This window comes from Cheilinus undulatus, linkage group 4 (assembly GCF_018320785.1).
Source record: "Cheilinus undulatus linkage group 4, ASM1832078v1, whole genome shotgun sequence".
NCBI classification, from domain to species: domain Eukaryota; kingdom Metazoa; phylum Chordata; class Actinopteri; order Labriformes; family Labridae; genus Cheilinus; species Cheilinus undulatus.
Genome location: NC_054868.1, coordinates 25,077,685 through 25,105,146, shown reverse-complemented (window position 1 = coordinate 25,105,146; position 27,462 = coordinate 25,077,685). Strand labels below are relative to the sequence as shown.

General features: G+C 38.6%; 1 protein-coding gene across 4 annotated transcripts in view; it reads right to left on the bottom strand.

Annotated features, from left to right (window-relative positions):
• LOC121508069 (myosin-10-like) overlaps positions 1-27,462 on the bottom strand; it is an 88,589-nt gene that overhangs the window by 15,868 nt on the left and 45,259 nt on the right. Inside the window, exons 5-27 of one of the 4 annotated variants that reach the window (XM_041784568.1) lie at positions 26,574-26,676; positions 25,592-25,621; positions 24,806-24,823; positions 19,436-19,528; positions 17,148-17,211; positions 16,788-16,886; positions 16,551-16,694; positions 15,354-15,449; positions 14,432-14,550; positions 14,013-14,165; positions 13,684-13,857; positions 13,142-13,315; positions 10,640-10,754; positions 10,340-10,402; positions 6,391-6,584; positions 6,086-6,207; positions 5,921-5,990; positions 5,306-5,466; positions 5,002-5,110; positions 1,606-1,737; positions 1,181-1,387; positions 571-708; positions 211-334 (exon numbers count right to left, since the gene is read on the bottom strand). In XM_041784568.1, the coding sequence (XP_041640502.1) occupies positions 211-334; positions 571-708; positions 1,181-1,387; positions 1,606-1,737; positions 5,002-5,110; positions 5,306-5,466; positions 5,921-5,990; positions 6,086-6,207; positions 6,391-6,584; positions 10,340-10,402; positions 10,640-10,754; positions 13,142-13,315; positions 13,684-13,857; positions 14,013-14,165; positions 14,432-14,550; positions 15,354-15,449; positions 16,551-16,694; positions 16,788-16,886; positions 17,148-17,211; positions 19,436-19,528; positions 24,806-24,823; positions 25,592-25,621; positions 26,574-26,676 (2,702 nt within the window). The remainder of the gene's footprint in view (positions 1-210; positions 335-570; positions 709-1,180; positions 1,388-1,605; positions 1,738-5,001; positions 5,111-5,305; positions 5,467-5,920; positions 5,991-6,085; positions 6,208-6,390; positions 6,585-10,339; positions 10,403-10,639; positions 10,755-13,141; positions 13,316-13,683; positions 13,858-14,012; positions 14,166-14,431; positions 14,551-15,353; positions 15,450-16,550; positions 16,695-16,787; positions 16,887-17,147; positions 17,212-19,435; positions 19,529-24,805; positions 24,824-25,591; positions 25,622-26,573; positions 26,677-27,462) is intronic. The other 3 variants (XM_041784570.1, XM_041784569.1, XM_041784571.1) reach the window with 3 other exon arrangements.

The following is a 27,462-nucleotide window of genomic DNA, read 5'->3' as shown; positions in this document are numbered from 1 at the left end:
AGCTCTACCAAAACACCTGTAAGAAAAGACACTTGAATCTAAGGGTTAACCATGTGCAGTTGGCACAATTAGGGCTGATGCACAATCACAGTGCATGGCCTTTATCTGACCTGTGTGTTCCACTCTAACGTGGTCTGTATTTTTGTTTACTTTGTGCCCCTTTCTCATAAATGTTCCCTGTTCTTCCTAGTCAGTTACAGAGTCACTCACCCTCCAGGTCGACCATCATCATCTCCTGCTTGTTCTTGACTTTGCCGAGGTTCTTTGCTTTCTCCTCCTCCTCTGTCAGCTGGGAGGTCATCTCACTAATCCTGTCCTCCAGCAGCTTTTTCTCCTGTTGGGTAAAAAGAGAATAGCTTGAACTGAATGTTTCAAAACAACCACAAAACAGAGAGCTGAAGGTTACTATAAAGATACCAAACTAGCAAGAAATAAATGATGCTGCCATGACAATCAAACTATCACATAGTCCATCACGTAATTCTAATGTTCCCAATTTAAAAGGTCAGTTCAACTTTGTGGTTCTTCTATGAGCAATAATTTGAAGATGAAATCCTGAAATCCCTTCACCTTGAGGAACTTTGAGTTCTGGTCCTCTAGAAGGAGAATGTCCTCCTCCATTTTCTTGATCTTTGCTTCAGCTGTCACTTTGTCCAGCTGAAGTTTTTGTCTTGCAGCTTCCTCTTCATCAAGCTGCTCCTCCAAGTCCTGAAGACAGAAAAATAAACACAAACAACAAATTGAACAAAAGTCAAACAACAGAAAACCCTACCTGCAAAAACTTCACATTTACAATAACATCAGAAAGAGAAAAGGGCAAAAAAGGCAAGAAAAGCATTTTAATGTAAAGTTTTCCTCATATATTTCACTAATTTTACAGAGATTATCCTGTTAAAAAGCCTTCTTATCTCAAATTTCTTGTCTCATATTCCTTTTGTTACTTTTTTAGCAAAAACACCCTGATTGGTGAACACAATTTTGCATTACGCTCCCACTTCAGGCCATCTGTAAACTTGAGAAATACTTAAATGGAAAAATTCTACTACAAAAAAATCTTACATTTTGATTTTCAGCTCTTGAATTGTTAAGCAAGTATTGTTGAGTGATTTATGTGGGGAGATCAAAAACAAATATAGCAATGAAAACAGCAGATAGGTTTATGATGATGAAAAATATAAACCTGGATGTGTGACTGCATCTTCTTCTTCTCATTCTGCATGCTCTGGTTCCTCTCCTCCTCCTCCTCCACCCTCGACTCTAAATCATGAAGGATCTCCTCCAACTCTTGCTTCCTGGACAGTAGACGGACTCTCATCTCTTCAGCTTCTGCAAATAGCTCTGTCTCAGCGTGGAGTTGCTCTGCAAGAATGTTCTTCTCTTCGAGGAGCTGTATGAAGGGAACATTTTGAAAAGATGGATCAGGGCTCTTATGTGCAAGAGAAGAGAACATATAACTGAAATAATGTTAGGCATATTTCAATTTCTGTAAACTTATTTCAATCAATTAATTTATAAATCAATATTTATTCCTACAGCGAAAAAGCAAAAGTCTTATGACTCTGTCATGGTTCATGGAGTTTGCAAAAGGGTAAACTAGAAGTTTACCTGTTGGTGTTTCCTCTGCATCTCCACTAGCTCATTCTCCACTTTTAGCTGTCTCTCCTTCACCTTTATCAGCTCCTCATCTTTGGCCTGCATCTCCTCCTCCTGCCTGGTGACCTGCAGCAGAGGCTTCACCTAAAAAGGACAGAGACAAAACCATCAAGCTAAAATTTAAATTTGACTAATTTCTTTCTGCTTCTTTTCACTCCTTTAATGTTGTTTTCTGTAAAGCACTTTGGATCAACCGTGTTGTGTGTAAAGTGCTATATAAATAACAATGATTTGATTTGATCAAGCTACCAAACCAAATGACACTTCTATGGCAGAATGTCTTGACAAGAATTTGAAACAATCTGTGTCCATAAAATGAATGTGACCTGAACCCTGATAAGCAGCACAAAGTTCATGAATTCAAGTAATAAAAATAATTTATAAGAGTTAATCTAGGACTGCTTAAATCAACATATGCCAATTATGATTTTGAACAACATTATCTGTTTGTTTTTTTTACTTGATGCTACTGACTAAAATGGAAAAGTCTACTCTTTCATACTGAATGTTTTTAGATCTTGATTGTCCCTTGGGTTTTCCCTTCATTTCAATAACATAGCGGTCGCCTACAGCAAATTTCATGCTGCCCCCAGCTCTCAAAGCTCTGACGTAATGAAAACTGTAATTTTCTGACAAGCATTACTCAAGGTGAATGTCATTTTCAGCACAATGGTGGTATTGCGCTGATGTGGCGGCGCTGTCATTGTCTAATTTGCCAACCTGACACGCCAGATGGATTTGTTTCACACATCCATCTAGGAAAGCTTCAATAGGAAACGTTTGAGAAAAGGCAGAGGTTTTAAAAAAGTGTGATTGGGTGAACGTTCTGTCTGTCACATCTCTACGGGCCAATAAGAGCAACAAAACACATGACGTAGCCACTATTAAGCGGCGCGTGTGCAGCTACTGAGGACTAACGCGAAACATGACGACTACAGACATGTAAGTACTCGGCTTTTGTCGTTTTTGGAAAGAAAACAACTCACTGCTGTTCTTTGTTCTTCTTTTATCAAAGAAATATCGTCAAATTCTGATAAAACTGGTGCTTTGGCAGCATCCACGCTAATCTCTTCCTCCATAACTGCACCAGCTCTTGCTGCTGCTTGTTTATGTCACGACCCTGCTGCGCCTGAAAGTACTGCCCCTCGTCGCTGATTGGTCCTGTCACTTTCTAACAGGGCCCAAACGGTTCAGATGGGAGCTTTGCAAGATGGATTCGCCTGTGAAAAACAAGGAAAATGGGCATATCCATCTGCTTTGCAAGGTTACTAATTTGCCCCGTTTGAATTACATTTTCATAAGACTGAAACTGAATGCACAGGAGGGGATTCATGCTGCACTCCCAACTAACAAACACCTCCAGAGAGCACAGCATTTGTAAGTGCTGTGCATGAGTTAAAGGCTCACAAGAAGTTTTGTTTTTTACTTCCAGTGTCAAAATGGAAGGACTGGGAGCGTGTTTTGCTGCTTGCGTGCGCCGCGTGTGTCTGCTCTGGTTCCCGCCGTTGCGGCTTTCACACAGGGCGCAAGTTTTCTGCGCGTCAGCCGCATCTCCCTGCTCTCAAAGCCCTGTCCTTCTTCATAAGTTTTACCTCAGTAAACCCCCCTAAAAGCAACTTGATTCAGTGTACAGTGGAAGTTTGTCAGGAACCATTCAAAATAAAAGCATCCTGTACAAGTGAACGGAGTTTCTCTATAGAAATGCTAAACCGGGCTTTTACTTTGAAAAGCACAAACCAGAAAAGCATTCATACGGTGTTTATCTTTCCTGTGACATATTCTACCAATGTGGAGACATAAAGCTTCAGTAATAGTTGCTCTTTAGAGATCAACTTTATCGAACAGGTGCATTTAAGCTTGTTACCTTCCTCAGGGTTATCAAGAAACACATTAATGTCCCTGCACGCGTCATGAACTGGAGCCGACCTCTCATGCCTCATGTTTCATGCCTGTGTCCAGATTAGGATTAAATGTTCCGTTATAAAGTTTTGTTTTTATCGTTGTGAGAGGAATTTTTACTGTTTGATGAGAACTGGAGTTAAATACGCCACAGGATTTATAAACCATGTCCTGTTTAAACTTAAGTGATCAAGACCATAATTTCAATTCTTGCTGACATAAAATTAAAACATATGTAAATAAAATTAGTTGATATTACTTTGGCATTATAGATTGTAATAATCAGGGATTAAATCAGAAGAGAGATTGAACTGAGTCACTCACCAAAGCGAGATACGATGTCTGCATTTGTGGCTGAGGGACAATTACACAGGGAAAACATTTGTCATCCTGAGCACAGCTGTTTTATCACACTCAGGAGAAGTTTGGTTTTACAAGGCAAAAACCTCTGGATGCCTTTATAGACTTATTTAAACTCCTATCTGTATCTCTGACCCTTCCTGTCACATCAGTGAGCTGTGATCGCAGGTCCTCATGTCTGCGTCGTTTAAAGAATGAGTTGAAAAACAGCAGCGGAGACTCTCAGACCAGCACCCTGGTAGCCTAAGTACTGCTGGCACTAAACTCAGACAGAACCCGAGCCCTGGACCAAGCAGAAGTTACTGATGCCTTTGCCCTCAACCATAACAACCAGAAGTTGTTCATTATGAAGACATCAAAAAAGCGTGTTTTGTCGGCTGCAGTGTGTTAATCAAACGCATTTGTGGGTTTAGGCACCTGTTTTAATTGTTCTTTTCGCTTAATGCTTATTCATATTATAGATATAATATAAATTGAGCCTTTTGTTGGCTTTAAAGCTGCAGTGTTGTTGATTGGCAGCAGAAACTGGTGGATTTTTGTGACTGAGGCTGTAGTGTGCGTGTGTAAAAGGTGCGGGCTGCACTAACACTACACTTTGATGTCAATGGGGGCCACAAAATATCTTCCTGCTGGCCGCAAGTTAGAGATCCATGGTGTACTATAACCCCAACCCTGTCTTCTTCAACAGTACATCAACTTCACAGAGACGTCAATAAGTAACATGTAGCCAGCCCCCCCCCCCCGGAAATCCGTCGCGGTGACGGAGAACTTTAACCCATGAAAATACATTGCTTGTTAAAAACTAATTATTTGCTTTAGCCAGTTGAAAGCACAGTAAACATGCACGTGTGCACGTGATCAGAATCAGTATCACCTCTGCCTCAATTCAAACGTTGGACTGTTTTAATCTTTTAAAGCTTATTTTTCTCTAGGAAACTACATTCTAGTCTTTAAAGTCTTAATTTGATTGGGGACATTTTCAGTTGTAAAAATGCTCAGATTGTCACGTGAGACAAAGATGTAGAGCCTGATAATCTGTCTGACACTCATCAGTTACTCTGTCAGACTAGGTAGCTGTCAGGTTCTTACCTTGGTGAAAAGTCTCCACCACTGCCAGTGTCGCAGCTTCAGGTAAGCAGCACAGTTCCTCTGGAGGACCTTTAGTGCACTCAGCTGCTGCTGCTTCTTAGCAAAAGCCCTATGGGAGGTTAGAGATGTTAAAATGTGGGCATCACTAGAAAGAGCCAAAGGTTCATGAGAATAAAAAAGTGTACTGACACATGAACATTTCTGGATGGTTTATTCTGATGTTTAGCAGTTGAATCACTCAAACCTATCTTTAGTTTCCAAGCACACACACACAAATACACAAATATTCAGAAGAAATACTCACTTGCGTGCCAGATATCCCCTGCACATGGACTGGAAGTAGATGATGATGTCAGTGATCTTCAGATCTCTCTCCTCCTCCAGGTGCGCCAGGACTCCAGTTCTGAAGAAGATCTTACTCTGACCAATGCGGAAAAGATTCAGGTCCAACTCCAAAGCTTGGATCTAAAAAATGAAACATGAAGGTTAAAAAATGACCTCTGTGGGTTTAATTGGCCCTTTTTTTATTATTTGTAGATTGAGAAAATGTTTTTTTTTTCCCCAAAATGAAGGGAAGACTAAAAAGACTCTTTATTGATCAAATAAAGACACAGCAGATGCTTTAACTCAAATTTTGCTTTACTCAAAAATCAATAAAGCACTCTTGAATCAATAAAAGGATGGGGTAAATTGATGTACCTGATTGTTTACTTTATTTACATAAATGCAGGTCCACTAACAATAACTTCTGTTTTTCAAACCCTTTGCTTACAAAACTTTTGTTTAACTACATGTTGATTTTACTGATCTTAACTGTTTGCTGTCAGTGGGCTACCTTTCACTTTTTCAAATTCAATAGCTCAGCAGAATCCCCTCTATTAATTCCTAAACTTAAATAGTATATATAAAAGTGCTCTACCATTCTTTCACAGGCCTGTTTCCCGTCCATGAACCCCTTTGGAATGGCATTGGGTGTCAGGATTTCATACCTGTGAACAAAAGAGAACATAAATACAAAGCAAAGCTTAATAACTTGTCCTCGGTCTAAAATACAAAGTAAGGAACGATTTTTGTTCACTGTCACCTCTGTCTGAACTCCTGGAAGACGATGCGGTTGGGGAAGCCCTGTCTGCAGATTCGAATTCCTTCAAGGACGCCATTACACCTGAGCTGGTCCAAAACCAGGTGAGGCTCCAGTTTACCCGCCTGAAAGCAAAAGGCAAATTTATCCCCCCAAAAAGTATGTTTAATATTTGTTGATTTCTTTTAAATAGTTTTTACTATTTAAGAGAACTGTACAAAAACAGTCTGAACACAATAATTAATTTATAGAGGACAACTCTAAAAGGTTAGAAATTACGAAAAGGTTTTAGTAGATGATATATTTACCCTTTTTTCGTGGTTGGGGATGATGCAGCGGACAAAGTTGGGGTTTGTGTTCCTCAGTGTAGCCATGAGCTTGGTGAGTGACTCCTTATACAGCTGTCCCACTGTTCTAAACATGCCCTTTTTCGTTTTGTAGGTGGCACCGAAAGCTGTCTCATTCATCCCTGCTACCTGGTCCAGGCCCACAATACGATCAACTGTAAGGGTAAAATGGAGAGAACTTGTTAGTGTGGGTAAACTTCATGGGGTGAGACACAATTTGTAAAGAGCACTGGTAACATGACATAACGTAGCAACATGACAAAGAGCAGATGGATGAATAAGACATTACACACAACTGTCAAACAATACAAGGCTAACAACAAATAAACTGTCACTACCAGCTAGTAGATGGATAGAGAGCATTTCCCCTATCCACCCTCTAGCCTACAGACCTGTAAATACAGGGCTCTTTTTCTTGTGTTGCCTTTCAAAGAAGCACCATCTTTAATATAATATACATTAAGAGATTAGATTAAGTTTAAATGCAACGATTCATAAACACTATGCTGATCATAATGGACATGAGACAATGCTTGGTAGGAGCCAAAAGTGGGGCTTAATACGTTATTGTAACTCCACAACTATTATGTACCTATTGGTTCCTTTTAAATTCAATAATGCTGTTACAGTTACAGAAATTTAAAAGCACTTGTTACTCCTTAAAACTCTGTAGAAGCTGACACCTACATAACATAAAGGTTTACTGAGATCCAGTTCAGCAGGCGAGGTTTCTTTAACACCAGCATAATAGCATCCTGGGAGAACGAATATAACATGCAGTAAACACACAATCAGGCTGATGATCATGCAGGCGTTCTGTCTGGGAAATACCACCACGACTTTCACCTCCTCAAGGTAAAAAGGACAAGTATATAGCAGAGTGTTTAAGTCTATGGAGAGGAGGTAAAACTTTGTCCACTGCCAAGAATAGTAATTCTAATCTCATAAAAGCACTTAGCCAAACAGCACACTTTCACTTTTAGACTGAGAGCCCAATGCTGCTAGCACAGGGGACCTAAGTGCCGCTCATATTAGCTCAGCAGAACAAGGAGGATCAGCTCCATCCAAACAGACAGAGCTTGATTTTAAAACACCCACGGCAGCATTATCAGTAAAACAGGACTAAACAGAGTGGATGACAGGTTTCTTGTTGACAGCACGCTGCCCATGTCAAGTGAGACGGTTGACTTTAGGTAACTAATTAAAAAGAAACTGACACTAATTAAAGAAATTCTTAAAATACTTTCCCACACAACTATTCCCTTTTATACTGCTGTAAATAAATTAGTAACTAAGCTGGTTTTAAATAGGGCCCGATAGATTTAACGGCCAACCAACTTTTAAATAGGCTTTTTATAGCCTATTTAAAATAATTGTTAATAAGCCAAAAGTTGACCAACAGATGCAGATGTTAGCACTTGCATTTTTACTAATAAAGTTCAGGAAATACGACTGGGCTTTACTTAGAGATGATGTCTGCATTCTATTATTTATCTAGTAGAGGTCACGCCGACTCCTTTCATACCATATGCTCCCTAACTACCTCCGTACAGCAAAGTGAACTAGAGCCCAGAGCAGCTTGGCAAGGCATCAAATTTGTTGAATACAATGATTTGCCACAATGGTAAGTTTATAACTAGACTTGTCCATGGGTCATGACGTGCCTCACTGTGTTGGTCATGCTGATCTGTTTATGTTAGCAAGCTAAAGTTAAGATAACCTAGCTTAACGTTAGCTAGCTCTAAACTTCAGCCAAGTCAGCAGCAACACAGGGATTTATGACCTCACAGTTCAGAAAGATAGAGAAGAGAAAATGTGAATGCACGTTTAGAGAGGAGAATTTCAAATAGTCTTTTACCAGTGACTTGACTGTGCCCATCCACTTACCTATTACCTACAGATAATAATACAATTAATCATTTGTAAATACACTCACTGACTACTTCATTAGACATATCTGTGCAATTTAATGCACACCAATAATTCTCTACCATGAATTCTACTTCAGTAAATGTATGACTTTGTAAATGTTGTTAACACTGTCAGAGAGATGATGCTCTCTTTATGTTTATTATTGAGAGTGTTGCTGTTGATGTAAGAGGCATTCCTAATATTTTGACTCTCTGGTGCGTGTAAGTGGGGTTAGAAGAATATCACAGATTCCTCAGTATGATGCTCCTCACACCAACACCACTACCACCTCAATAAAATGCATACAAAAGAATGATCAGCTTTTTGACAGTCAACAGCATTTAGAAAGTTAAGTAAAGAGAAAAACCAATATTATCAAAATCTGTTATTCTCTAATATCTGCACCCCCCCCCCCCCCCCCCCCAAAAAAAAAAATCCATAATCATTGGGCCCTAGTTTAAATAATATGAACAAGCAAATGTAACTACTTATTTCCAGTAACTTGCCCATCACTGGTGACAGTCCCATGGTAGCATCTTTCATGTTAAAGAAATTTGGCCACAGAGGCCACAACTGGACACAAACCTGAGATCTTGGTGTTTTTTCTGGCCTTGCTTTGCATGGTATTTTATGTCTTTGGGTTTTAGTTGAATAAAACAACATATTTGAAAAAAGTCTCTTGAAAATCTAAGGAAGCGTTGTTTGTTTGTTTTCCAAGTAGTTTATTGCTAAAATTATCTGTAATTTGGTGAGGAAAATAGTTTGTAAGAGTTTTGTCAAGAGTGAAAAACAAAGTGAAGTTCCAAAGGAAGAAATGAATCAGCTCATTCTAGCTTTTCTCATCCAGCATCCTGACCTCTTCAGTCAAACACATATGGTGAGTTTGATGACTGGCTTTGGTTATTACTTGAGAGGTGAGGACCACTGTGATAATTTGTCCTCTGGTTAAAAAACCTGGACAGTTAATACTTAAAGGGCCATTTTTAAACCAGGTTTGTAAAGTTGCTGTGCTGTTTCTCCTAAAAAAAAAAAAGTGCAAACACTTAAATGAAAACACTAGTGCATACTCAGGTTTACTTGAATGAAGATTTGAATACTTGAAGATCTTTGAGGGCTACATGTAGTAGACAGTTACTGTTAGAGTGCCCTTTTCATTTTTTGTTCTGTACATTTATAACGTAAAAAGCAGCATTAGCATAGTGCATCTTAATAAGTGGCCAGTAATGTCAGAAGAAGACGTACTTTAGCACAGCTCATGAGTTACGGATTTAAACTCAAGTAAAGATATACTTTTCCACTTATTAATGTTCACTTAATTTTAATCATGCATTCTCAGACCAGCAGACTGTCAAAGCTTTAACACTTAAACTGCAGTGATCTATGGTTTGTTGTTTGGACCCTCCATATGTCTGCCGTCTGAGCTCAGAGCCAAAGAAAACACTGACATCTGGTTTCACTTTCCTGCTACTGTGAACCTGTCCAGGAAGGAGGAAAGCGGGGAATTAATGTCATTAAATTTTCTTCTGCCGAACTTTGAATCCTTAATTTGCTCGTGAATATATCACATCACAGAAAAGGGACAAAAACAGACACAGGCTCTGAAGACTCCACACAGCTGTGCTAGGTAGTTTGCTTCAGGGCTATTTGACCACACAGAGATCACAAGACCAACATCAGCCTACAAAAATGCTTAAACAAATTAAAGCAAACTACCTCAACCAGAGGGAGCAGATGACTGTAGTCTACTTTCATTTTTAAGGAATCAGGCACTACTGCTTTGGCTGAGACAAGGGAGCCATGCAGCCTGGAAGCAAATGGGAGCCACAGTAGCTATGAAAGACAGAGCACCGGCTGAAGCATGACATGTACAACCAGATCTGGGCAAAAATACACCAGAACACTTAAGGTTTGTTGATAGTTAAAAATCATTATCTTTAACGGTAATTATGTCAATTATTATTTATGCCCAGGTCTGCTACAGCATGACCCAGTCATTCACCTGCTGGCTCATCCAGACTAGTGACATTGTCATAGAATGAAGCCCTTTGAATGGTCTGAATCTCTACAACACAGAGAGAGAGACAGGGAGGGGAGGGGGTGTTACATTCAGTCATTAACGTGAAGGCCTGGCTCAATAAGGCACACAGATGTTGTTAGTAAGCTTCATTTAGAGACAAACCAATGTGCTTGTTATCTAAAAAGCTGACAGTTATGTAAAAAAGTATCTTCAAGAAAAAATGGTTCACTTGTCCTATCTTAGGTTGCTTTATGTGTTCAGAGATGTGATGATGAAGCTTACCATCTTTCCAAAGTTCAGCCACAAACTTGTCTGTTGACTGATGCAGGAGTGTGGCGACGTTATCATTCAGGGGGTCCATGTTTTTCATCAGCCACTCGTCTGCCTTGTAGTCCACCTGTAATGGCCAAAGGAGTCGAGTTCAGCAATAAAGGCTAAAACAACATCTATGGTTGAATAAGCCAATATGATACTCGCAAGATCCTGGGAAATACAATGAGAATACACCATAACTGTTACAGCTACAATTCTTAAACACAACACAAACAAGGCCGTTTGATAAAGTTGACTTTGATTTAATTCCTTTAATTGGCTTTGACTGAAACAATGTGATAGAATCTAGTGTATATCATGAGCTATATCTTTAATATGTCCTACAAACCAGCACATAAAAGAAATAGATATTTATAGATACAGCAATACAAACTCAAATTAGAGTAAAATTAAATTTAGCAGGGTCTTATGACATAATTTTTGGGTTGTAACAGTTCACAAAGGTCATGGTTTGGTTCATACCTTGGTTCTGGGGTCATAGTTTAGTATGGGTTCAGTTCATCTGTTAAAAAGGAATATAAAGTCCAGGATTTATCGCTACATTTCCCTTATTAATTTATTTTAACTGACTGTAATGCAGCTTACAGTTTGTTCCACCTAGAGTTATTTGAACTACCTGTGATAGTCTAATTTCTTATTTAAAATGCTAAAAATAAATATGTAAGAAAATTAATCAAATTAAACACTGCATTTAGACATATTTGTTGTGTGACTACATGTGCTGAACTGTTGCCCCTAAATTAATATGTCCTACTGCAATTTTCAAATCACAGACAGTGGAATATTTCTTTAGCCAGAAATGTGTGTCAAAATACCTGATTAAATCTTTGTGGTTGCTTCAATCATGTAAACATTTAAGTGCCATTTTTTTTTCTCAAATAGGTGAAAAAAATACTACTTTCTTTACTTGGGGATTTTGTTTCTTATTAAAAATGAAAATGACATTAAAGTGATCATTCCCTTTGGTACCACAATTCATGCTGAATTTGCAGTATGAGGCAAAATAATCAGAATGAGATTTGTTTTTTTTTTTTAAAAATCGTTCAGCCCTAATTTTATCTACCTTATTTTAGGTTGTTATAATAGAAAGGGTTATTGCTTTTGTTTCTTGGAAAATAAATAAAAATAGGAACTTAAAACATAATAGGATATTAAATCACAATCCTCATATTGAGAAAAAAATTGCAATTGGATCATTTCTAAACCATTCAGCCCTAGCTGGGATGAATACACATACCTTTATAGCCCTACATTATCATACTTTTTTGTGCCAGAGTATTCAAGATATAAATCAATGACAGCCTTCAGTAAAATATACCTTTACACATTCACATTTTTTACTTTATGACAAATGAAAGTAAAAGAGGTGGGGTAAAATATGAATAAAGACAAAAGGTGTTCCTACTGCCAATAAAAGTTAATTAAAAAAAGAGGGTCTTATTTGCTATCTTTGATATACAGTATATGTCTACATCATAGAGAAGCAAAACCTAATGGTGGCTAATTCTGCATGGGCTATATTTCTTCAATCAGATTAAAACTATTCTGATTAAGGATTCCAAACTTATTGTTCACATGGATGCACAAGTGATCTGATTATGACAATCATAACATTTTAGTCGTTTTCTTACAGAGCTGAGCTATTCTGCTTGAATCTGCCAGAAACAGCAGAAGAAAAAGCAAGTCCTTTCAATTTAGATCAGTGAAGAAAGTGCTTGTGGCCTTGACCTTTAAGAATTAGCTCTCTATTCAGTATTAACTGATCGACAAAGTAAAGAGTGGCAGCAGCCAATAAAACACACTGGTACTGATAAAAACAGCAACGCAAGTATGTGCTTCTTTCAACGGGCGTGTGTTATTCAGTTTAATCAGATCTGATGTTCTTCTGTGTGTTTAATCTTATTATCATCAGTCTACAACTGGTTGCTGACGCCACCTGTGTTATCAAACAAGTACCTCCTCCACTGATTGAAGTGTTTACATGATGCATTCTTATTCTGATCAGAATTTCATACTGATTAGTTTTGACCATTTAAACACAGCAGCTGCTTCCATCAAGAACCAGGACCAAGGGCTTTATTTGTATTTTAATGCCCCAGATGTTTATAAGAAACTAAAACCAGTCAGAGTTTAGGTCAATGGTTAATGCAGTGATGGTAGCAGGTGTATTAGCTGGAACAGCCTTGAAAAACAACACGTTAACCTCTTTGTGTCTGTCTTTTTGAGTGCTCACAGAGGAGGTCCTGGTCTCTGCCCTAAAAACAAGCTACACATAAAGCTCCATATATCCTTCAATAAACTGTAATTTCCAAGCAAATACCCAATTTATTTTTTCCTCGGAAAAAAACAGGTGGGGGCTGACTTCCAGCTGCACACTCTCAGTGTGTTTTCAGTAAAGCAGAGGCTGAGAAATGCCGAGAGAGATTTTCAAAGAGATAGGTTAAGGCATACCCTGCCAGCGTAGTGGATGATGCAGAAGTCGGCCTTATCTTTGAGTTGCCGCGGCTTCTGAAACTTGGTGTGTGTGCCTTGCTCCTGGATCAGCTTATCTACAAAGGTCTTGTCTGTCGCCTTTGGGAACCAGCATTCTTCATCAAGTAGTGCCAAAACTCCTGGAGGGTTTGCCTGAAGGGATTATTAATGCAGCACAGAACAAAAGACCAGGCAAAGAAAATATTAAACATGAAAAAATCTAAACCATCAAAGAATATACTTGTTTCCTAGGTTGTTGAGTGTCTTTGTGTCATTTTTGTCTTTATGGGTGTTGTCTTTATGGGCAGCACAATAAAACCCTTATCGACCAGGATGATAATTCCCCCTGAAGACTAAATTAAGGCTTAATCCTAATTATGGTAGGTAAAAGTACCTATTGTTATCAAAGAAATAAAGCTAGATATCTGCATTGTTCAAAAGTGAGTGGATGAAAAATTTTCAGCAGGAATGTTTCTGAATTGTTCTGTCTGGTGGATAAACAGTTATCCATTAACACTAACCGGCCTCTCAATAAGGTCGATGCAGGGTTGCAGGTCGAGGCCGAAGTCAATGAAGCTCCACTCAATGCCCTCTCTCTGATATTCCTCCTGCTCCAGGATGAACATGGTGTGATTGAAGAGCTGCTGCAGCTTCTCATTGGTATAGTTGATACACATTTGTTCAAATGAGTTCAGCTGTAGTGGGCAAGAAAACAGGGAAGGAAGACGTGCTTAGAGGAACTGTTGTTGGAAGTACAAGAGTTAAGTTAAAACCTTAAATGAAGATCAACAGTAGTGATACAAACAAGTACAACAGGACATACTTTTTTCAGGTATTTTAAACAACAAACCTGGAAAATCTCAAAACCCGCAATGTCAAGGATGCCGATGAAGGAGGCACCCTGGCGCTTGGTTCTGTCCAGAGCTTTGTTAATACGATGGACCAGCCAGCGAAACAGACGCTCGTATGTTGCTTTAGCAAGAGCTTCTACAGCAAAGTCAGCCTGGAGGGGACAACAGCAAGATGAAATGCTTATATTTTTCTGCACAAAGGTCGTTAAAAACACACACACAAAACAAATGTCGTCCAATACAGACAGTTACACAAACTTGTACTTACTGAACTTGAAATTAACTCCCCATTTACTGATATTTACTTGGACTAGAAAGGCCTTATTTCAGCTGCATCACTTTAGGGTAGATCCCTAACCATGGTTACAAATGATCTGAGTAGGCATTAGAAGAGAAACCCCAGAACAGGCTAACTGACCTGCTCTTTAGTCTGAGCTTTCTGGACGTAGTCTCTTCCCACTTTGATCCTTGGGGACAAGATGGCTCTGGTAAACTCCATTACATTCATTCCCAGCAGATGACACAGCTTCTGAGCAGCTGGGAAGCAGACATAGACCAAAAACACACACATTTATTTTCATAAAAACAGAAGGAAACAGTAGCAGAAATTCTCTTCTTCTTCTTCTTCTTTCCAACAGAAATTCTGTTTTATTATCGAATTAGATTTGAACCTTACGTGGATGGTTACTTATTTCTCAACAGTGACTTGATTGCACGGTTTCAGTTACATGATTTAATTATCATCACTACAAACTGCTCAAAAAAGCTTGAGAATATAACTCAAGTATCAGTTTCTTAGATGTTTTCTTGTGAAATGAAGCTGCGGAAAATGTCATATTTTACATGGCTGGAGCTTGTGGAAATGTACAAAAAAGGAACTGATTCTAGAAGAGCCAAGTCTCATTTCTGAAAAAACAAAACAAAAACAAAAACAAAAAACATCTGCCTCAGTCCTGAGCTGTGCTGCTTGCATTTAAGAAAATTTGGCTGGGCCTTGTTGCTGGCGTTAGACTCATTCTCTCTCCCTGTCTCCCTCCTAAGAGTGCCAAATATTCAGGGCCACATGAGGAGGAACTGGAACGCTGTGCCCCATTTCCTTCAGGAGTAAATCCTCATAATGATTCGGCTTAATGGCAGAGTGACACGGCTTGGGGAGAGAAAAAGACATAAATCACTGGTTCCTCTGTGGTGTGGACAAGACCCGCAGTGTAAAGGAGACAGGAAAAGAACAGGAGAGGAGCTGAAGTACACATTTATGTGAAAAGGAAAAGCAGGAGGACCCTGTCTCGACCTGTGAGCTCTGAGCTATGAGGTTATAAAGCAGATGTGCAAGTACTTACCAGTATTGTCAGGCATGGAGGCCTGGTCAGTGTTCCTCTCTTTCTTAAAGACAATGTTCCCAAACTGAAGCACTGAGGACACCACCTTCAACATGGCTTTAAAAAAAAACAACAAAGAAAAGCAATTGATTAATTTCTCATGAATATTAAAGCAGCAAAAATATCCCAAACGTCTTGACTTCATGATGAATGTTAAAGGAGAGGACCTCTTGTTGGAGATTGTTAATAAAAAAGTTGCTGTTTTTAATGAGAAGTTCCGGAAGTCCATGGAGTCAAAAGAGGCCATATAGCTGAGATCTGCTGATCTCATGCAGGCCATCATAAGCTGACAGCCAGCTGATTTGCTTCTAAGCACACTACTGGCTAATTGCACCCATACTGCCATATTTAAACTGCTCTAGCCTGGCTACACTTTGCTGCTCCCTCTGCAAGCCTATTCATCGCAACGCTCCTCCACCCCAGCTTCTCATTAGTTGTTCTTCTGAACTAATCATTGTTGCCACCCTGCTCTGAGTTTTTTGCTGCTTCTCCTCCTGCCTCAGGCTTTCCTTACCAACATAGGAAAGGCAGGAACGTGTGCTGTTTCTGCTTGATGTTCTCCACATAGGCTCTTGGAAGGGCAGGGGGGATTCCCTGAACAGTCACACCACCAAATATAAATAATGGCAGTAAGCGCAAATTAAAAAACTGCTAATACAGAAAATATTTGAAAATGCAAATCATGTGTGCTTCTTGATACAGTGCTCTTGACTGAAATATATATTATCCAGGGAGAAACAGTCAAGGGAAGGTTAACTTACATCTTCCAAATTTTGCCAATGATATATACAACATCTAAAATGAAAACATTTACTTTGTATTGGGTTTTGCAAAACATTTCTGTCAAAAAAAAGTCCTCCAATTGACTGGGATTTCAGCTAGTAGCTTAAAACCTTCTTAAATGGTTGGCAGAGTAATATATTGGTAAAGGTAAACATTTGTAATGTGCTATTACACAACCCAGCTGCTCAGATTCTTGATTCAATATGGCTTCAACCTGGAAGAACATAACAAAACCTTCAAATAAGAGGGCTTTGATAAGTAATGTATGACAATGGATGTGGTCCTAATATGAACTAAACAGAGAGCAGACAGGGCACATGTGGATAAAATTGCTAAGCTCAGTTGTGTTTTATGTTGGTTTGGTGGCAAACATACCCAGTATCTCATCATGGCCAAAGCTCATGATGTGCATGGCCTCCATGGTCTCCTGGAAGTTGTCTTTGTCCTGCTGGCCCGGGATGGGGATGTTGCCATTGGAAAGGAAACGATAGTTGTTAAATCCTTCCAAAAGCAGGTCCGCTGTAGAGAGAAAAATTAAAACATTCATATATAGAAATTTAAAAGACAAAGATAAGATATGACCACCAATGTACAAAAGGGCAGGTTACTTACACCTGAGGTGTTCTCCAGCTCCAGCAAGCAACTGGTAGAAAATGTGGAAGGTGCGTTCATCTTTGGCTTGACGAATAGCTCTGGATTTCTCCAGTAGGTCTGACACAATATGGTTAAGGAAAATATCTATATGCTTGGTCAGCTGATGTTTAATTTCCTATATGTGTCACACTGCTGAGGATGCAAGTCAGTGTCTAAGTTAGTGTTGAAGACATATTTTTAAGCATTCAGTGATGAAAATATTCTCCTGTATTAACCATGGATGTGCTTCAGTGTAACATTTCTCTTTTTCTAAATATCTAAACATCAAATATAGTCAGAAGTATCTTTGTCTGAACTGCTTTATCTAAACAAGGATACAGGTTTCAATATTTGCTCCAACAATGTAACCAGTGACATCAAAGTTGATCCGGATGAATTTCCCCTGCAGAGATAGAAGAAAGTTTTACTCTAAAACAAACTAGATATTAATAGTTACTAGTTACATCCTACTAAGTAACTGCTGTATTTACAGCCTTTTATATTGTCTCTCCTATTCTATGCCATTATTAAGAAGTATGAATGGGCTCCAGCCAGAGTCTGTCTAGTACAGGGGTTTTCAAAGTGTGGGAGAGTGAACCTTTGAAATTATTCATTCGGTGGACCCCCACCTAAAAAAAGGACTCAAATTGAAAAGGAAAAAAAAGAAAAAAAAAAAAAATATATATGACAACATTTCAAACATTTATGTCTAATCTTTAAACATTTTTAACATTTTGGATATTTTGGTTTGCAAATTTCCTTAAAGAGGGGGTATTATACTTTTCCAGTTTTTAAAACATAAATATAATGTCACAATATTGGGTGTCCATACTCCACGTATGCAAATTTTCAAACCGCGAGATAAACGTATGAGGCAGTTATCTTGGAATTAGCGTGTAAACTGATGAAAACGGTTGCTGAAAATCGCTCCGAGATTCTCCTGAGACGAGATTTTGATGGAGCGAACAGAGAGCAAACTGATGAGGTCATTGCAATATTATCTCCTGACTGGTTCGTGGTTCGTCCGTGCTGCCGGCAAAGTGGAACAGACCGCCCCCACAAGGCCTCTCAGCCATTTAGCCATTGAGTAACACAGTAATTAAACACTTACCAAACAGATACATCCTGCTCTATCCTTCGCTGCTGCTGGTCCCCCCCCCCCCCAAACTATCAGGATCAGACTCTGGGTCTAACACGTACGGATGTATATCAAAATTTGCCATATTTTACTCAGTCGGACCGGTTCATTCAAAGTTTTCAACTACTAGCATAACAACATTAGCCACATTAGAGGGGGCGGGCACAAAACATTGAGTCCTGCCACCGGCCAGCCTTGATCGGCCAATCGGAGGAAAGCAGGTCCATGGAGCGGGGGGTGTTAAAGAGACAGCAGCGAAAACGAAGCATTTCAGACAGGGGTTAAAATAAGGGTTTTTCAGGACGCCAGTGTGAGGAGATTTTTGAGCTGTAAACCATGTAAAGCTACTATGTGGGTATAACAGAGATGGTGTAAAGCCTTGAAAAAAGGCATAAAAACCCCACCTTAAACATCTGCCTTTCCCTCTTATTCAGTTATAATGCCATTAAATACCCATTTTTTCATATTTTTCTGGCCATTTTACAACTTCTTTTAGCCATTTTCCCCCCATTTTTTCCACTTTTATCCAATTTTTTGCCCTTTTTCACCATTTTGCCCATTTAAGCTACCTTTCATCAGTAAATATTACTTTTTCAAATTTTTTTGCTCATTTTTGAAAATGCCTTTTTGCTACTTTTATCGCATTTTTTGCCCTTTTTTTAAACCTTTCTTTTTGCCACTTTTGTGCATTTAAGCTACCTTTTGCCATTAAATACCACTCGTTTCCCTTTTTCCCATTTTTGCCCTTTTTCACATTATTTTTTGCCACTTTTTGCCCATTTAAACTTCCATTTGCCATTGAAATACCACTTGTTTCCTATTTTTTGCCCATTTTTGCCACTCTTGACTGACATTTTCAGCCCCTTTCACATTTTTTTTTGCTGCTTTTTGACCATTTTGCCAATTTTAACCTGTTTTTATGGGTACTTCAAGCTGTTTTTGCCACTTTTCACCTCTTAGATTGTGGCTCTTGTAAAGGTATTTTTCAAAAATTTTGCCCTTTGGTTGAGGGTTGAGGAACACTGCTTTATATATTAGTCCCTATAGCAACTATAAGTCTATCCATTTTGCTCAGTGCACAGCCGAGGTTCGCCAAGCAAATCACCTTTTTACAGGTCCATGGTTTCGTGCCTCCCCTGGAGCTCTGAGGCGCCCCCCAGGGGAGGCCTGCCTCACACTTTGAAAACCACTGGTCCAGTACATCAAACGCCTTAGTAAGGTCAAGCAGATCCAGTTTTATGGCCCTTTAACTGCTTACTGAAAATTATGAACATCTAATTGATTTTAGTCAGTTTCTCCAGAGACAAAAATGTCTCCTCCATAAAGATATTGATGAGGTTACAAGAAAGACAATTAAAACAGACTCAGTTACTCAGCGAAGATGAGCTACAACAAGGTAGTGAGGGGCTGTGGCTCTCATAAATGCTGAAGCCTGCCTTGTGACATGCACATACACCTCTATATGAATGCAATATATCTTTGTACTTACAAAACGCGAAGAGTTGTCATTTTTTACTGTCTTAGCATTCCCAAAAGATTCAAGGATAGGGTTGGCTTGTAAAAGCTGACGCTCCAATTCCCCCTATAAAAAACAACAAAAACAACAAGACAGATATTACAGCAGTCCTGAGACACAACACGGAAATAAAATCCAGCACTGATTTAAAATGTTGATTGACCCCAGTTATGAGTGAAATGAAGAACATAAACATGCAAAAAAAAAAAAAAAAGAGACAGCAGACATAAGAAGACTTGTTATACGTTTTACAGAAAGTATGGTACATAAATTCACGTGTAAACTTTTAAAAAGGCAGAGATAAAATTATGACCGCAAGAGTGACAGGAAATTATAATTCTAAATCAACTAATCCACCTTTAAAAAGCTTTGGAGCCAAGTAATTTTCAATGAACATGAAATTAAATTCCCATCCTAAATTTCAGATGAATAAATAGTTTGTGAGACTTCAAAGGACATTAAAATTATTTTAACATGCAAACCTAAAAAGAGTTTAGAAAGTTTAGCTGTCACGTGATCTGACTTTCAAATAGAAAGAAAAAATAACACTCCCTAAAGTTAAAATGAACATGTTATTCTATCACCTCTGATCAATAGAGCATTTTCAAGTGTTTGCAAAGTAAACCTGTGTTGTAAGAACAGCCTTTTGGACAAGAAGTATCAGTTCTTTTGTTTTTTGTTTTCAGCTTATAAAATATTGAATTAATGTGCTTTTTTAAAATCTGTATTATGACATTTTAAATAAATATTTCTACATGGAGCTTTATTTTTCAACTATGAAAATTCTCAAAATGCTAACACCACTAGTTCTCAGAGGTGGACTTAACGCTTGTACTTGTATTTCACTCTTGTATTCTGAAACGTGTAGATCGGAAACATTCACAAACACTGTACATTACATTTATAGAAGCTTCAAGATAAAAGAAAAGAAAGGTTGCTGCACTAATGCCTGTGGTGGAGGATTTTTGTTGGTAATTAACTGAGGGAATATTTGGGGCTTCTTTGCTGTATGAAAACCAGACAGCTTCTCCATCATGTCAGGAAGAAAGCATTCAAAACACACAACAGAAACACTTCAGCTTTATCTGTCAGCCTGGACACTTTAAGAGGCTGAATAAATAAATAAGGGATTGTGCAGATGTTTGGACAGGTGGTCTACTGTGTTTCCATCCGAGCCACAATGTGGGGTTTGTCATGACCAGAGAATCCAAAACGGCTTAGAGAAAAAAATAAATTATCCTGCAGCTTCACTTTTCTCCTTGTGGCTGAGCAGAAAACTTTCCCATTACGTCAAAAATAGCTGCACATGCTGAAGGTGCTGAAGGAGGCCATTTTCCACCAGAGAGAACTCTCATGGATGAGGAATCAGTATTGCACACAGGATGTGAGACATGTAATATGATCTTTGAGCAGAGAGCAGAATGGACTGCTTTTAGTCCAGTTTTTTAGAAACTGGAATGAAGCTGAACTGGATCGACCCGGTCCTGATCCAGCTGTAAGAGCAGTGGCAGAGCTCACAGAGGACTCCAACCAAAAGCCTTTGTTTCTATATAAACATAGTCCTGTGGTGCAAGCTGGTAGTTAAAATTGTTCATTGGCAACGCGGCCCATCTGTGTGGTCTGCTGTGCACACATAAAAACAAAGAACAGATTACAAACAGCAGCAGGGGGTCCAATTTAGCAGCATTACAAGCTGACCCACATTCCTGTTACAAAGTGAGCATATCAGACATCTGACAGCCAACAGATATAGCTCCTCTGTTTGAGATGGCCAATTGTTGTGAGCTGTGATCATGCTAGCAACACAAGATACCTAAAAACTACTGAAAAAAATCCATCCCTAAAAATACACAGTCATTCTGAAGCTAAGAGACCTCTATGCCTAAAAATGCAGGTCATGGCTAAAAGTTTGCACTAATCAGGGGCCATGGAGCAGTGTTGAGACTGAGTGGTCTTAAAGAGGATCAAAAATCTTCTCCTAAATCATAGGGGTCTGAGGCCAGAAGTTGTGGATGTTTATGCTCTACACAACATCTACTCCAGAGGCTCACAAGGCCGGACAATTTTTAAATGATGTCTTTTTACTAGGGGTGCACCGATTGCAATTTTCTGGCAGATCCCCGATCACCGATCTTTAAAAAGCCTGACCTGCCGATTCCGATTTTGGCCGATACCGATTTTTTTATAACTGACAGCATACACCTTCAATGTTCCAATCTTATTTTACTGAATAACAATGAACAATACCCGTGAAACAATACAAACTTGTTGTTTTAACTGCACATGAGGTAGTTCTCTCAACTATAAATGAAAAGTTGAAAGCATTGCTGTCCAAACTACTAAATTATATCAGTTCCTTTAGTCTTTCATTTTTCACATTTTAGTAGGTAGAGGCATATGAAACCGATCTTATCCACCGATCTTATTTACAAGGATTGACCAATCGCCGATCTCCTAAAATTAAGAAAATCGGCGCCAATACCGATATTGGCCGATCGATCGGTGCACCCCTACTTTTTACCAACAAGAAAAGGCAGAACAGTCCTTTGGAAATGACACGAATTGAAATCTGGATGGGAATATGCTAGCATAAGGGACTTGTGTGGGCCAGCAGAGTTTTTAAGGTTGAATACAACATGTACAAGAAAAGGTCAGAAGAGGTTGAACCATAGATGTGATTCCATTCAAAATTTAATGAGCTGGCTTTAAAAACTAGTGGACTGCTTTAGTCAGACTACTAAATGTTACAGCCAAACAACTTTTATTATGACAATGACGAAAAATTCCATACATTAGATAAGACAGAAAAGTACCAAAGTTACCAAAGAAAAGCAGATATACAAGTCTTATTTTCAATCCAAAGGTCCTTACTGAGCTGAGTCCCTACCCCGAATTTCCATATACAGCATGCGCGCTGCGGCACGCCGTGGAACGCCGGTGAATCAAACTGTGGCGCACTTCGCTCCCTCTCTAGTCTATCAGAGCATTTCCATAGCCAGCGCTCTAGACCGGCAGCGGTGTGTGCCTGGAGCGCCATTCCACTCCGCTTCGTTTCAGATACGCTGCAGGTCTATTTCAGCACCGGCCGCTGCCAAACCTCGTAAATTCACTGTCGTTCAGAAAGCATCAACCATGGAAGTCACAAACGTAGAACATCCGTTTCTATCATAATAATGCACGGGATCCTGATCGTTATTGCTGCAGGGCACCCCTGACAAAGAGACCTTGGTCTCGGTGGGTTTTTTCCCCTGCTAAAACAAAGTATAAATAATAAAAAATAAATAAATCATCACTTTATCAACATTATGTCTTGTCCTGCAGCGAGAGCAAAGGGTCACAGAGAGGTCAGTGGGCCACAGAGCTACAATGGCGTCATTGACAAGGAAAAGTTAACTTTTGGGGACATTTAGCCAAAGAATTTTGCATAAAACTAAAGATCCTTTAAGCAAACATTAACCTTTTAACTTAATAATGTACTCATTCAATGGAGGAAGCTATAATATCATGGACTTATACTGGAAAGGATGATAAATTAACGCCAAAAGGTAAAATAGTCTGCTGTTGACATGCTATTCCTGAGTGAACTTGCAGTTCTTCCATGATCTCTTCCTGATGATCCGGACTGCGCTGTGGCGCTGCGCTCTAGACTCGCTTCCAGTGGGCAAGGTCGCTCGCCTTTCGGTCGGAGCAAACCCGCGGCGCTTCGGTGTGCGGCGCACACGCTGTATATGGAAGTTCGGGGTTACCAATACCACTATTGATACCTTCAGTTGTTTAATGGCAAGTAAAATATGAAAATCCATTTATATCATTTAAGTGGTTTAAGATAAGTAGCTCTTGATTTAAACGATCATTATTCCATCTGTTATATCTATATTATATTGCTGAAAGAGCAAGAACATTTCCTGTCTTCACAATTGGATTTATTTGAATTTCTGGACAAAGATGGAATATTCCTTTTCTTTATGTTACATTTGAACCATCTGAACACATCATGACATTTTATTTCAGCTACATTTATGTAATCTTTTATTCTTACTGTCCTTGAATGCATCATAAACAACCACTGGTCAGCTGTTAAGTAAGCAAATTAACTTCTAGTGATTTCAATGTTGATTTTAACATTAGATTAATATTTTCAACTAGCCAGAGCTGTTTCAAAATTTGGGAGTGCACTCTGCACTCAGACAGACAATCATAGTGAGTGGTGTAGGCAACAGAACAGAGGAGAGAGACAACAACGTCTCCTCCTCCCAAATATGTTTCTTTACATCTCCAGTACACCTATGGATGTTGTTTTCCATTCACTTTAGTAAATGAACCTATCTAACATGCTGCCTGGATATTATTTAATGTTATACTAGAGCACAGTCACCACAATTGGTTTTACTGAAAATTGAAATATAAACAGTATGATAACCATGGAGGAGTTTTATCACTGTTATCATTAATACCAGTAACCATTTCACTTCCAGATAGTTCCTTTTAAGAAGGGACACAACTCACATGGTTTAAGGGGAAAGTGAATGGTGATTAAATCATATTTTCAATACAGTGATAACTAGCAGCTAGGTTGAGGTTTATTTGAATGACATGAATTCTGTCTTAGTGTTTATCGCTGTAATAATACATGTTATGTCAAAATTTAAAACCCATCATCTTAAAAAGAATTGCAATTTTCGGATTATCTTTCTGATCAGCTGATTTTTAAATGTCAATTTTTAGAACATAAATGTCAACAAAGTTTATGGATATTTGTATTACAAACAATCCAAGTTCATACCCCCTGGGTTTGTCAGTGTGCAAGTCTTTGATAGTGCTCAGTTCAAATATATTCAGAATAGAGACCAATTAAACTGCAGTCAAAGAGCTTAACAGCACTAAAATCATGAATGTTAGTGCCAGAATGTTCTGGTAAATGAGCTAGTGTGACACATTAAATAATTAGTGCACTGTTAATAATTTTAGTCATCTTACAGTCATATAAAAACCATGGAATCTCAGCTTATAGTGGCCATTTTCCTTATTTAAAAGGGATTTGAGCAGTGTTTTATTCTGTGAGAAAGATGTCCTCACAATGTAAGTTCTGTTAATGTTAAACATGATAAAGAAGCAGTAAGTATTAACTTAGAAAGGACTGGATCATGCAATGCAAAAGCTTAAGCACATCAACAGCAGGTGGATTAATGTACATGGAAGCGTTTTCTTTCCACCTCCAGGCAAAATTAAAGAGTTAATAGAGGGTTATTTCGGGGGTTAATAGTCTGAGCTAACAGAGTAGGTACAGTACCCCTTTCATTCTGTAAGTGAGGTAAGACAGGAGAAAAACTACATGCTACTCACATAAAACAGGGGTCCACTCTGTAGGACATGGGGAGATTCAATTGTTATTAGGCAAAATGATAAAGTGCATTGATGCATGAATATAAATGAACCTGTGCTGCAAGCTTAACATCTCCAAGGGGTGCAATAGTATCAGAATCCAGGCAACCTACAGTAGTTATTACAATCCTTAAACTATCTATAAAACTGAACCCTTGGGATTTTTATCAATAGGTATTCAATGTTAACCAACATTTGCTTTTTTTTACCATGCATCTCAGTTTATATGACTATATTGCACAAGCTGAACTTGACTAAGTTGTTTTTAGAACAGCAAAGAGATTGCTTTCCTTATACACAACAGTCTAAAAATGAGCGTTGCTACTAAATAAACACAATCACCATTTTAACTGCATTTGCAGCAGCAGAATAGTTTTGTATATTACAAGATGAGAGTTCCAACAAATAAAAACAACATGCATATGTCTGTTTCACAGAGTTTGAATCAAAATAATGGTGAGCGAGTTCACAGTATGACACATCTGAACAAAAAACAGGTCAGTCACATGAAACACAACCATCATGCCAGTTTTAAAATGTACTTACAACGGTATTCTGAGCCTGACAAAGAGAGACAATGACAATGCTAAATTCAGTTTATCGAGTATTGGCTGTAACCTCTATGGCTTAAGCTAAATTGTTTGTCATTCAGATTCTAAATGATCCAATTCTAGATTAAATTTAAGTTTGTTTATTTGGAAAATATTAGTATAGCATGCATGACGTATAAAAAACATGAAGACTTGCCTGTAGTTTCACGGGTTTGGGTGATTCTGGCTGTTTGTTACAAATAAACAAATGCAAGTTGTTAGACTGTGTGCACATCAACTCGGTGCACTAAGCCATGTCACCCACACAACTTTATATTTACTTTCATCCCTAGAATAAGACTTTAGTATGTTTTCATCAGTACATCTTAGTGACTTTATTTTTAACTTTTGAAACTAACAATCCTGGCCTGGCTACTGTTAAGTAGTTTCTTCTGATGACTGTTATTGTAACTCCAGGAAACAAAACCAGGTCAAGGCAAGGTAGTAGCTGTCAGTATACAGTGCTTAACAAATTTACTAGACCACCACCAAAAGTAAGGTTTATGCCACAGCTGCCCTAAATTAACAGCATTGGTAATTACCAAAATCATTTTTTATGTTTCTGAAATGGTTAATACACCAATATGTAGAAACTCTTTCACCAACATGATATTTTTAATGCTAAAATATAATTATTATTGTTATCCATGAATTTTCAAATTTACTGATTTACAAAAAAACTGAAAAACAGTAAAGCACATTATTGTTTCTTGATTCACATGTCAAATTATAGTTATTTACCTGCATTCCTGAACAGAAAAAATGAGTTTTAGTGGTTGAATGTTATGCTTGATTAATTTTTGTCTTCTCAGAGAAGCCCAGTGAGCTGGCTCAAATTTGGGTATAAAAAGATGAATTCAGTTTGAAATTCCTCATTCCTGTTCAAAATGGTAAAACATGGAGAGCTCACTGAAAATGAAAGAGTCCACATTAAAGCACTTCATGATGCTGGATGGTCTCTGAGATGAATATGACAGGTGGTCTAATAAATTTGTTAAGCACTGTATATACTGTACTTATCAAAAGTGTCAGTATTTCAACACCCTCTTATGAGCACAGTTTAAGTTTATTCATTCCAGTGTATGATGTGGAGTGCATTAAAAACAGACATTTAAGAGACAAATAAGTAGAATACTCACAGGAATGTTGTGGTCTTTTCTTCCTTTGTGGGAGGAGGCAACATGTGCCAGGTACTGAATGACCTTTTTTGTGTTTTCTGTCTTGCCAGCTCCTGATTCCCCTCTGTGACACAAAGGAAGGCAATGAACAAAAATCAGACATGTTCAGAAACCCTGTAAGTGTGAAACTCTAGCATGAACCCTCTGTGTCTACAAAAAGACTGTTATCACTATTCTATAACACTCTGTGCAGTCTTTGTGAGTCCTCTGTGCTAAAGATAAACATGTGCTTACGAGTGAGGAAAATCCCAAAGCCTGTCCACTTCTCTTCAAAGAAATAGGCACTTATAATCTTCAACTCAAACTAGACACAGCTGGTGATCTTATCATGTGTCTATGCTAAATTTTTTGAGCGTCAGCCCTGCTCAGGCCTGCGGTTCCTGGCAGCTGCATGTGTGTCCTGCTTTTTTGCTGCTCTGTCATACAGGAATTGAAAAGCTGGAGAAAAAATCTTGAGTCCTCAGAGCCACTCAAAATCTCAGAGGGGAGCAGTTTAGATTTAGAGCATACTTGAGGTTTTACAGTGAGTGCAAATTTTCATACACCAAGTATGCAAAAATATTGTTTTGCTTTCAGGTTGAGTGAGTATGATGTGGCTGGAAGTTAAGGGGGATAGTGCTGTGTAAGCGTAAGTCTCGTTGGTTTGTGTGAACACTGGGTAATGATGGGGGGATTATGTCAGTGTCTGTGTTGATGGCCTTAGACTTCTGGTTGTAGGATTCCCCAAATCCTCCATTTCAGATCAAATCTCATAAAATAGGGAGACTGTCTAAGACAGGGGATCACAAACTTTGCCATGCTAAGGTCTCCCATGCAACATTAGCCTCCGAGAGGGACCCCTGTCTTGCAT